Genomic DNA, 13,219 nt, shown 5'->3' with positions numbered 1-13,219 from the left:
GGGAAAGAGTTCTCATTGAATGTGAATTTATAGTTAGAATCTTACAGGTAAGTTGACCCAGTTAGTTTGTTAGAGTGTGTATTAAAGTTTGATGTGCCAGTACTATTAATATATACTCCTTGGCTGATTTACATTGGAATTACTTTTAGGAAAAAATATATATTTTTCCTTTACAAAGCATTAACTCTTATTATAGTTTAAATCTCATTGGAGATACTTAGATTAAATAGAGTGAAATGATATGCTTGCATTTTGCTTATCAGGTTTTATTTATTATTTAATTTCAAATAAATTAAAATGTGCTTGCCCAATATGAATTTACATATATTTATTTTTTCGCTGTGGTAACCTTACAGTTATGGGAATTAATTTAAATAATGCTTCCAAGTATTTATTTTACACTTTCATTTGGAAGTAGTTTGTGTACAACTGTAATTTAAATTATATTTTTAAAATTCTTCTGTACAAATGTGAGAAGGGACTTGGTAAAATATTGTCATATGGAAATGAGCATAGAATAAAGATAATGGTTTTTCTTTGTTAAAAGGAGACCCAATATCTCTACTCTTTCATCAGGACATAGTGACAAATGTTTCACCCAGAATCATCCGGGGAACTACCGCTGGCCCCATGTATGGCCCTGGACAAAGCTCCTTTCTGAATATTGAGCTCATCAGTGAAAAAACGGCTGCATATTGGTGTCAAAGTGTCACTGAACTAAAGGCTGACTTTCCAGACAATGTAAGTGTGATTTAACGTCTAAAACAAAAGAATTGGCATAAGTTGGTGAATGTTTATTTAAACATCCAATTCATAGGCTTATAAATATTAATGTGTATAATATATTTTATTAAAGAAACTGCCAGTTGCTTTACTGATGCATAGAAAGATAAAAAGGAAAGAAAAGCTCAAGAACTCATAAAAATCCCCACAATGTGAGGCTTTGTTATAAATGGATGCCATGTAGATGGAAGAAGTATCTACATAAGCAGGAGGAAGAGAATGAAATACTCACTTTATTGAGTTGGTTTTCACTGTATGTGGCTAGTATTTATGAAGGTGATGATCTTAGGAAGAAATTTCAGACTATAAATCATTTTAAATATAAACCTGAGGCAGAAGCAGAATTTCTTCTTATATAGTTTATTTATATTTTTTCAGTGAGAAATAATTTACCAAATAATTTTAATATGCTTATACAAATGAGTAAACTACCTTTTATAAAATATTTTTTTGCCTTTAAAATACTATGCATCAATACTATAGTAAAATCAGGATTACATATAATATTTCATCTCTTTGTGGATTTTTATATGTTGCCAGTAGTTTTTTAACCTATAGATAGTATTTTCTCTACAATAGTTGGTTAGGGTTGTCCTTAATGTCATTCATTCTCTGTCCCCATCCTCCACCACACACACACACACACACACACACACACACATATTTGTCCACATTTCCCCTCTATATCTGTCTCTACCTCTGTATTTGTCTGTCTATTTATTTATCCATCTATCTAACCTTAGCGAGCTGATGATGAATGGAGGTAGAAGTTTGGATCAGTGTGTGTGTTTATGTTGTAGAAAAGATCGAAAGACAGTGAGAATACTTCAAATTTTTAATGATAAATATTTTAAAATCTAATGAAATTTGTGGATGTTTGTCTACAAACTGATAAATAAAATCTTGGACAGGACCTTTAGATATTATACTGTTGCCTACCTATCAAGGTTTTTTGTTTTATTTTTTATTTTGTTTTCTGGTTTAGAAGATTCTAACTGTTTCAAAATCCTCTCTTACCTTGAAATAAAATATGATCACATAGAATATAATTTATCTTCCTCTAGTCAACCCTTCAGATATGTAGCAAACTTAATATCATGACCCATCTGAAATATATAGCTTCTGCTTATTAGGGATTTTTCATTTTCTGAGCTTGACGTTATAATTCTCTCTTTTCACATTTATACAATCAGTTCTAAGAACAACTATGTTAAGTCAGTCATTTCATATAGGACCCACATCTTTTGGGAAGCTTTTCTCAGAATGACAAGGACAAAAAGTGGTCAATCTTCAAAAGAGTTATTGATATGTATTTTAAACTTGGTCTGTATTATTAGGTGCTATGCTAAATACTGAAAATGCAATAAAATAATAACAAGAATAATAATAATCAGTGTGAGCACATGATAATACTCTTTTGTTTGGTAGTTATAAGTGCTTTATATATTTTAATACTCAGTCAATCTTTCAACAAATTTACAGGTATTATTATTTTCCCCATTTCTCAAATGAGGAAACTAAGACACACAGAGGTTAGGTAACATACCTGAGCTTAGACCACTATTACAATAGTTCCCCCTTGTCTTCAGTTTCACTTTCCATGGTTTCAGTTATTCACAGTCAACTGCAGTCCAGAAGCACATGATCCTCCATCTGTCATACTACCAGAAGGTCGATAGTAGTAGCTTAATGCTATATATGTCACGATGCCTATGTCATTCACCTCATCACATAGGCATTTTATCATCTTACATCATCACAGAGAGAAGTTTGAAACAATTAAATTTTTAAAACAGAAAAACAAAAACAAAAATCACATTACAATAAGATATTTTGAGAGAGACCACATTCACTTTACTTATATCACAGCATATTGTTCTAATTTATTATTCATTATAGTCTTAACCTCTTACTGTGACTAACTTAAAAATTAACTTTATCATAGGTATGTAAGTATAGTAAAAAAATGTATAATATATATATATATATATATATATAGGGTTTGGTACTATCTGCAGTTTCAGGTTCCTATTGGGAGTCTTGGAACATATCCCTTATGGGTAGGGAGAGACTAATGAATATGGTGAAGCCAGAATTTGAACATGAAATTTACTTTCAGTATCCATGCTCCCAATTATAGTGTTCTCTAGTACACCTGACTATATTGCAATATCATTGAAAGTCCTTATAAGTTCAGTATTACTTTTTCATACAAAATAAGAACACTATGAAATATAATTTCTCCAAATATTACTCTATTAGTATTTATATAAGCCAATGTGTCTTAAAAAAAATCCCTTTTCCTGGAAAATAACTCCCACCAATGGCTTAAGCTCCCCTGGTGTTTCCTACCCTCTCTGGGGCAGGACTAAGATGTCATAATAATGGCCTCCAAAAAATGACAGTAAGTAGACAAAAATGCTGAGATGAAACCTTGCTTTGTGATTTCACAGTCAGGTAGAAAGAAGAGACTCATTTAAGTGTTCTTTTCAATTTCCCTGGAAACAATTTTCTTCTCCTATAATGCTTTTTCTTCTGAGAAAACAGTGCATGCTTTTCTTGTTTTAAATTCTTTCACCATTTAGATTATGCTCATTATTCTTTTTCTGAATTCTTAGAACTAATTTCTAACATTTTTATTCCCCATATCAAAGATAACATTTTAAATACAATTAAAATGGCATTCCCATTTGAACCCATAGAAATAATGTGTTGCACCTAGATATAGCCATGCTGAGCGTAGAATATCCCCTACTGTTTCGGAATTATTCTGACGCCAAAACCAATGAGCTGAGTGAAAGGTGACCCTTCATTTTCCAAGTTTAATTATCACTCTCACTGGAGTTTTCCCACATCATTCTCGAGTGCGTGGCTGCCACCTTTAATGACAGGGATCGGATCATTCAACCCACCATCACAGCTTCTAAAGCAAGAGCTAACTTTTCTGAAAAAGAAATTGTGCTGGGGCATATAGGTCAACTAATACCAGCAGCTCTGTTTCCAGAGAGAGTAGGCACAACTTGACCATGAGCTAGAGGAGACAGCTGGAAAAATATCTTGACTATAAAGGCATCAAGACTCCCTGAAATTTATCATCAGGACTTGTTTCTAACCACTCAAGAGTTATTCCAAAGCCTACACTTACACTAGACTTCTTCTCAGCTCTCAAGATTTCCTTTTATTTATCTGTGAATTAAATTTGGCACACTGATCGTTGTAGTGACAATTTATTACTAACGAAGAGGTTTTTTTGTTCCTAAGCTGAGATTTTGCAATGCTTATTATGAAATGTACTGTATAATTAGGGCTTACAAAAATCAATTTTAACTGAGTCCTTTCATTCTCACGCAGAAGCCTTAGGAATCATATGTTTTAGGCTTGGCAACAATTTTTACCAAAATATACATGCTACATTTTGTCTGAATGCACTGAATTAGCAAGCAAAGACTAACATTTTCTATCATTTGTGGCAGCTAAAGTAAGAGTTAGGTAAAAGATTCACCAGCGAATTAGCTGGTGAAGATAGAAAAGGGTGTGATGGCTTTGTTAGAGAAATTAATAAAAGAAGAACAATTCGTATGTAAATATACTTCAACTACAAAACACCTCATTTCTACTAAAACTCTTTCTCAGTTCATTACTGAGAGATCAGCATTGCACACATTAAGTTCACAATGATTCCAAAGAAGTTGCTCTTTATCAGCATTCCTGAAAGTGCTTTCCTGACCAGTAGCCTCTACATAGAGTTCTTGACCTTGTGTGTATGCTGTTGACTCCTTAGATAAGTACCCCGGTGAAGCCTAAGGATCTCTTTTCAGAATGTTTTTGAATGCATAAAACAAAATTCAGTAGTTTATGAAGAATTCCTATTGTATTAAAATGAAACGCTCAAAATATTTTGAAAAATATGATATAGTAATATTCTCCTCTTTAGTAAGTCACTAAAAACACAGTCTAGTCACAGATCTAATAAATATTGCAATTTTGATAAAATGGTAATATAAGTGACACATTGAGATATATGTAGCAACTGTGGGTATTTTCTGTGGTTCCTGTTAGTGCAAACTTACAGATATTGATTGCACTACTATGGTTTGTTGCATTCATGAGGAAACATTTAATTTCAGTGGGAGGTTAGTGAAAATAAGGGTCTTCATTTTTTCCCATCCAAATTCATGAATTTTCTGTATTCAATCAACAGTTCTATGGACCTCAGATTAAAAGCCTTTATTCAGTGGTTCTCAAATCTGGTGATACATCAAATTTCCTGGAAAGCTTCAGAAACAGTATTTATGGTTAGGTTCTATCCTAGTTCAATCATTTCAGAATTCTGGCATGGATGCCGTGAATACATATCTGTGTGTATGTATGTAAGCATGTATTTGTATGTGTGTGTATGTATGTATGTGTTTATTTTTTCTGTAAAGCTCATCAGTTGATTCTACTGTGTATATAAACAGTATCATTTATGAACCTTGACATATATCATTAAATATTTATTAAATTCTTATGTCACAGCTATTTGCTGGAATCCTTTTAGATGTCCAGGACCTGTAATAAGGGCTGTTATCTATCTGTGAAGCAGAGCTTTCCCCATTTTACAGGTGAGGAACCAATGTTTAGAGAGATTACATCAACTATATTGTGTCACACAGCTAGCAGTTAAAGTCACTAGGATGGAGTTCTTTCCATTACACCTTGAAGAGATATTCCATTTGGCTCTAAAGAACCTGGAGAACTTAAAAATATACGTACTCCAATCCTTCCCGGCCCACCCACCCCAGAGGGCCAATTATATTGAGCCCACAGACTCTCACAGAATGAAACAAAACAACCTTTTTATTTGACAAAGAAAGTTCTGTCACTAGTCAACCATTATTTTGTCATTTGTCCCAGCATGGGACATTTTATAGTCCATCTCTTACTGCATTGCAGGGATGTAGCTCTCTATAGCGAACAATGTCAGTGACTCAATGCGGACCTTGGTTGGAACCATTACCTGGTCCTGTGTTAAGTTCTGTATTTGAAAGGAAGGCAAAGGACTGAGTCAGATCTAGGTATCACCCAAGCAAGGAAGATCTTCACTGCGTATTCAGTGGACATTCATCATCCCATAATCCCTGCATAGTCTTCTCACAGGCACTACGAAGGCTGACGCAGCAGAAGAGGGCCTCCTTTCCTTCAGATTATTGATAATTAAGTCCCACACATTAAAAATAGGGATATTTTTTTGCCCACTCAATCTGTTTAGAAAAATAAAATTTAGTAACAGATAAAACTACACTATATGTGCTGTCAGTCCAACAGTGACCAGTTCAAGGTCATTACCTTTCTTTTCTTACCACAAAGCTTATAAAGCATAAACATCACCCTGGCTCTTTTCCCCTCATATCCCAAAGGTGATACTCACCAACAGGAACACCAGCGTCCCTGCACTGCAGGGACTCCTCCTTTGATCCCTCTAGAAGTTTTTGAGCTTGTCAAGTCCCTTTTTCTGTCGATTCTACATGTTCCCATGCTGCTTTATTTTAAATAAATTAGGAAGCTGCTGGAGCAAATATTGAAGGGAAGGCTAACATATCCCCAGGCAACTCTTCCTTTCTTTACACTAGAGCTTATGTAGTTATTTCCTAATATTGTTCATAATTCTAGAGGGCAAATTTACCTCCCAACCTCCATACTTTGCTAAAATCCAGGACAATTATCTAGTGACATTATTCTATCGATTTCTTAAAAGATCCATTTAGTCTACAAAATATAAAAATAAAGAAGATCCGTAACAGCAATGAAAATTTAAACAGGCTGAATAGAGGTAAAACAGTCCACGCCCGGTTATCCTAACAGATCTCTGTTTTCACTTTCCTAGAGTTGATAGAGCCTAAGTGCTAAAGGCATAGGGTTTAGAGTCAAAGCCAAGTTGAATCTCAGCGTCTCCTCTGACTTGCTTTTAATTCACACTCTCAGATTTACTCTTCTCATCTGTGTGATAATAGTACCAGTTCTCAGAGGTTGTTGTAAAGATTAAATGAGATATTATATTTAACATGTTTGACATATTGCAATTATTCACTTTAAATTATATTACATAGAATGCCTTTATGCATTTAGCTTTTATTCTTATATAATATGATAACAGTTTCCATGAAATAGTCTTAGAGGGAAATTTGGCAAATCAAAGGTAACAGCATATTTATAGCTCTTGAAATATATTGCCCAGTTGATTTTCAAAGTATTTGTAAACAGTTCATATAAAAGGCACTGTTTTAGAAATAAATTACCAATTCAAAAACCACTCAACTTACTAAATATGCTTTTTAGTGATCATCTGAACTTGAGTTCATTATATGTCATAAAAAATGTAGGATCTTCTGATTTCTTGTCCACTGTTTTATTTATTATACTTCCTTTCTTTCATATTGTCCGCTCATTTGACTTAACAGCTTCCAATTAAAATAAGACTTAAGTAATGACAGTTATGTTATTGTTATCAGCCTACAGACAAAGAAAAATAAAAATATGTTTAATTCTACAAGAGTAGAATATATAATAAATCAGAATATATAACACAGAATATATAATACAGCTCATAGTTAGGTGATTGCTTTCTGACTCCATGTAGCCAAGTGTTTTCTTGAGTAGGATATTCTTAATTTCTGAAAAGAAAATATTAGATGTAACCTAGATGTAGTAATGGGCACTGAATTTACCCTCCCTACTGAAACAGCAAAATCAAAAAACTTACAAAATACTTGAAGCAATAGTTTTTAAGACCTAGAATATAAGTAAATATGGACAGGGGTCACTAATATATGGAAAACAAAGAAAATTAGTTCTGCCATTGTTTCCTAAAGTTTCTAGTCCTCACTATAAAGAGCAGAAGCTAGAGATATACCTGATTTAGAGATATACCTGATGAACTGAAAGGCCAGAGAGACCAAGCTGACCAGAATTCGTGAGACAGAGCACCAGAAAGCAGAGCGTTGCATACAGAAAGTACTCCAGAGATCTGCAGAGAGTCCCTCTTGAATATTCAGCAGAGTATAGATCAGTTCATACATATGAATAAATTACAAAAGACTGCAGAAAGAACTTTTTGAATGGATTAGAAGGATTAGCACTCAGTTCTTACATAGACATACACCAAACTGGAAAACTCTCTCACTCACAATCAACCATAGGCTAAGCACTGTTTTGCTCATAACCCACAGGCAAATACAAAAAAGCCAGACCTAAAAGGATTAAAATGTTTCCAAGTAACATAACTATAACTTAAAACAAAGCTCAAGAATATCTAGTTACCAAACAAGATAATATTCACATTTTTTATGATTGGCATCCAATTAAACATTACCTAGTACATAAGGTAGTAGGAAAATATACCCCAAAATAAGAGAAAAATCAATCAATTAAAACTGTGCCCAGAGCTGATGTGATATTAGAATTATTAGGAAAGTACATTAAAACTGTTCCTACAACTATATCCATATGTTCAAAAACCTAAGTTAAGAAATGAAAGATATAAGACCTAAATCAAACTTCTAGAACTGAAAGCTACAATGAATGAGATGAAAAATATACTGGAAGTTATTAACAGCATATTAGACTGTATATAACACATGATTAGTAAACTTGAAGATATAACAATAAAAACTATGCAAAGTGAAATGTATACACATGCAGGGGGTGTTGAGGAAAAAGGAGAGGAGAGTAAACATAACAATTAGTGAGCTAGGGACAACTTCAAGTAGCCTAATATGTACTGAATTTCCCAAAACTAGCAGGAATAATGTCTCAAACTTGTCCAGTTTTGCTTAAAACTACAAGCTTCACCCCCTGCAAAAAACAAAAAACAAAAAAGCAAGAAACTCAAACATAAGAAACATGAAGAAAATTACACCAAGGTACAACATCATAACCAAATTAATCCAACCAGGGATAAAGAAAAAATAGTAAAAGCAACCAGAGACCGAAAGTATGTTCCATATAGAGGAGCAAATATAAGGGTTACTTTTGTGATTTGTCAGAAACAATGCAAGCTAGAAGACAACTTCTTCAAGGTTCTGAAAATAAAAAAATACTGTTAACCTAGATTTAAAAATTCAGCAACATATCTTTCAAAAATACAGGTGAGATAAAACTTTTTCAAACACAAAAAACCTGAAAGGATTCATCACCAGGAGATCTGCACTTCAGGATGTTAAAAGAAAATGTTTTAGGCAGAAAGGAAAATGATGCCAGGCTGAAATGTAAATCTAGTTAAAAGAATGAAGAGTACCAGAATTTGTAACTACATGGGAAAATATATGATTTTTTTTTCTTTTTACTTAACTCACTTTAGAAAAGAATCAGTTATTTAAACAAAAATATAGTATAAGACAGTGTCAGGGCTTATAACATACATAAGTAAAAATGTATGACAATAGTACAGAAATTGTGAGGAAGAAATGAATGTATACTACTGTAAGTGTCTAACACCTTATGTAAAGTTTTCTACCCCTTGAGGGTAGGCTGTGATAATTTAAAGGCTGTGAAAATTCAAATAACTACTTAAGTAATGTGACAGAGTTATAGCTAAAAAGCAACAAGATGTAACATAGAATCATACAAAATACACAAACCAAGAGAAGACAGAAAAACAGAAAAAGAATAAAAAAGAGATGAGACAACTAGAAACCATATATAAGGTGATAGAGTTAAATCTAACTATATCAATAACCATATTAAATGTAAATGGTCCAAACACCCAAATTAAAAGGCAGAGTTTTTCAGATTGGATTAAAATATAAGACTCAAATATATATGCTGCTTATAAGAAAAACAATTTTAAAAATAGAGACACAAACAGGAGAGAATTGAAGCAATAGAAAGATATACTATAGTAACTCTAATCAAATAAAATTTTCTTATATTAATAGCAGACAATGTAGATATCAAAGCAAAGAATATTATGAAAGACAAAAAAGATCATTTTGTAACAATGAAGTGGTCAATTCATCAAGAGGTGATAACAATCCTAAATGTTTACCTACTTAGTAACAGAGCCTCAAGATACATGAAGCAAAAACTGATAGAATTGCAAGGAGCAATAGAAAAATTCATAATTATAGCTGGAGATTTCAATAAGAACTTGTCAGTACATATTGAATAGAATGTTCAGTAAATAAGTCTATTGAGGATTTGAAGAAATTCTATCAACTTACCTATATTGATGCTTATAGGACATGCAATACAATGACAACAGAATGCTCAGTCTTGTCGAAAACATGCATAACATTTACTAAATTGGCCATATTCTGAGCCATAAAAGAAGTCTTATTTTAAAGACTAATTTTAAAGAATTTAAGTCATCCAAGGTACATACTTTAATAACAACAGAATTCAATTAGTAATCAATAACAGGAATACATTTGGAAAATCCTCAAATACTTAGGGAAAAAATGATACATCTAATAACCCTTAAATGAAAGAAGAAATCATAAGGCAAATTTAAAAGTATTTTGAATTGAATGAAGTTAAAATTAAAAATATCAAAATTTGTGTTATGGAATAAAATAGTTATTTGTAGGGAAATTTATAGCATCAAATGCATAATCAGACATAAAGAAAGCTCTCAAATTAATGACAATTTCCACTTCTAAAAACTACAAAAAAGAGCAAATTAAACAAAAAATAAATATAATAAAGGATATAGTGACAATCAGAGAAGAAAACTGATAAAATAGAAACAAAAATAATAGAAAATATCAAGAAATGTAAAGCTGATTTCTTAAGGAGACAAATAAAATTGATAAAACTTCAGCTAGACTGATAAGGGGAAAAAAGAAGAAACACAAATTACCAATTTAGGGAATGAGAAAGGTAACACTACTGCAGATTCTATAGATTTTAGAAGGAAAATTACAGAATATTATCAATAATTTTATGCAAATAAATTCATCAACTTAGGTGACCTGGACAAATTCCTTGAAAAACAGAAGTTATCAAAGCTAAGTCAAGAGAAATGGATCACATTAAAGAAATAGAATTTCTAGTTAAAAACATTTTCCATGAGGAAAACTATAGGCCCAGATGGCTTCTTGAGTGTAGAAATAATACCAATTCTATATATACTCTTTAGAAAAATAAAATACAGGGAATAATTACCAACTAAATCTATAGGGCCAACACCCTGATACCACATCCTAGACAGAAAGAGGACAAGAATAGAAAACTATGGACCCATATTCTTCATGAACATAGATGCCAAAGTTCTAAACACATTTTAAGAAATATAATCTAACAATATATAAAGAATATAATACATGATGACCAAATGAGGTTCATCCTAGGAATTCCAGGTAGCCGTAACATTTGAAAATGTCATTCACAGAAGGTACAAACTAAACAACAAAAGAACAGCCACACAAACTATATGATCATCTCCATAAACTGGACAGGAAAACATTTGAAGAAATCCAAAAGTCTAATCTTAATTCTTAAGAAATCTCAGCAAACTAAGACTAAAAAGGTAAATCCTTAACCTGGTGAAAAGCAATAAAAAAAAAAAAAAATCCTACAGCTAACATCATATTAATGGTGAAAGATTGAATGTTTTTTCTTCCTGAGAGAAATAAGATAAGGGTATCACTTCTCACCACTTATATTCCAAATTGTGGATCAAACATGAGTTCTATCCTGTTCAATGAGAGAATAAAAAGAAATAAAACATGCAGGTTGCAAAAGAAGAAGTAGAATTGTCTTTATTCACAGACAACATGATTGTTTATGTAGAAAACATGATGGAATAAACCAATAAAAACACTTTATTTTAAAAAGCAGGCAACTATCCTACAATCTGTTTTCATGTTTTATTTCTAAAATAATATTATATTAAAATTGTTTATCTTCATTATTTTCTTATACTCCCTTAAATTCTGCATTCCAGGTGAATACCTAACTCACCACATCCTGGTCTTAGCCTGCCAAAATACTCCTTTAAATAATAAATGTGTTGAACAAGGTTACAAGATACAAGATCAACTTACAAAAATCATTTGTACTTTTTGTGTGCTAGCAACAGACAATTGAAAACTGAAATAAATGGACAACAGGAACACTGGAAACCATAATATATAATATATTGCTGATAGAAATTAAAGAAGTCCTAAATAAATGGAAGGCTATTCCATGTTCAATAATCAGAAAATTCACTATTGTTTATATGTGAAATATCCCCATATTGACCTAAAGGTAACATGTAATCCCCCCAAAATAATAGCACAATTATTTTTGTTAAATTTGACAAGTTGATTCTGAAATTTATATGGAAGTACAAAGAACTTAAGTAGCCAAAACAATTCAAGTTGGAAGTCTAAAACTTTCAGATTTTGACTTATTTTACAACTACAGTAATCAAGTTAGTGTGATATTGGCATAATGATCGACAACTAGATTAATGGAGCAAAATAACAAGTCCAAAAAGCAGCCCATAAATTAGTTTTGTGAACAATCTGATTTTTGAGAAGTTACAAAAAGGAAATTCAGTGGACAAAATATAGTTTTTTTCAACAAATGATACTAGTAAAATTGAGTATCTATAAATGTAATGTTTCACATCTGACATGATATATAAAAATTAATTCAAGATAGTCATAGCTCCATCTGGAAAACGTAAAACTATAAAACTTAAAGAAAACACAGGACAAAGTTCCTGTGACCTTAGGTTATGCAAATATTTCTCATATGTATATATATATAGCACAGTCCTTGAAAGGAAAAAGGAAATGATAAATGTGATTTAACCAAGTTAAAACTAGGAGAAAATATTTGCAAATCATATATCTGATAAAGGACTTGTATCCAAAATATTTAAAGAAATTTCAAAACCCAGTAATAAGAAAGCAAACAACTCTCCCCACTGTGAGCAAAAAATTGGATCAGACACTTCACCAACAAAGATTATGAATGATAAATAAGGACATGAAAATGTGCTCAACATCATTAGTCATTATGGAAATGCAAATTAAAACTGCAGTGAGATATGCACCTATTAAAATGTCTAAAATTTAAAAGATTAATCATATCAAATGTTAGCAAGGATATGAAACTATAAGAACTCTCATATGTGGGATAGGATAGACATGTTCATTATCTTGATTTTGATGATAGTTTCAAAGTATAGACACATGTCAAAACTCATAAAATTGTATGCTATAATGCAATTTATTGTATTTATGCTTTACATAACATGTGGCATGTATAGGATTATCCTTTGGTAAATCGTTTTTAAAAATAAGTTCAATTTAAAATTGTAATAGCACTTTTCATAGGATATGCCCTAGAAATTAATTCCAGGTTGGGTTGAATCATTAAATTTCTGTCACCCCCAGCTCTTCGCCCCCCAACCTGAGTCACCAGTCAATTATTGTCCTGTTTGAAATTGTCTTGCATTTTGATC

General features: G+C 32.0%; 1 protein-coding gene across 5 annotated transcripts in view; it reads left to right on the top strand.

The window, feature by feature from the left end:
- The window catches only part of DPYD (dihydropyrimidine dehydrogenase), an 879,000-nt gene that overhangs the window by 508,378 nt on the left and 357,403 nt on the right, over positions 1–13,219 (top strand). For 4 of the 5 annotated variants that reach the window (XM_036883856.2, XM_036883855.2, XM_036883857.2 and 1 more), the window contains one exon: positions 577–741. The exons of the other annotated variant lie outside the window; for it this stretch is intronic. In XM_036883856.2, coding sequence (XP_036739751.2) covers positions 577–741 — 165 coding nt within the window. The remainder of the gene's footprint in view (positions 1–576; positions 742–13,219) is intronic. 5 annotated transcript variants of the gene reach the window in all.

The sequence above is a fragment of the Manis pentadactyla genome, chromosome 4 (assembly GCF_030020395.1).
Source record: "Manis pentadactyla isolate mManPen7 chromosome 4, mManPen7.hap1, whole genome shotgun sequence".
Lineage (NCBI taxonomy): Eukaryota > Metazoa > Chordata > Mammalia > Pholidota > Manidae > Manis > Manis pentadactyla.
Note: the sequence above shows the minus strand (reverse complement) of the source record. Positions and strands in the feature narration are given on the sequence as shown.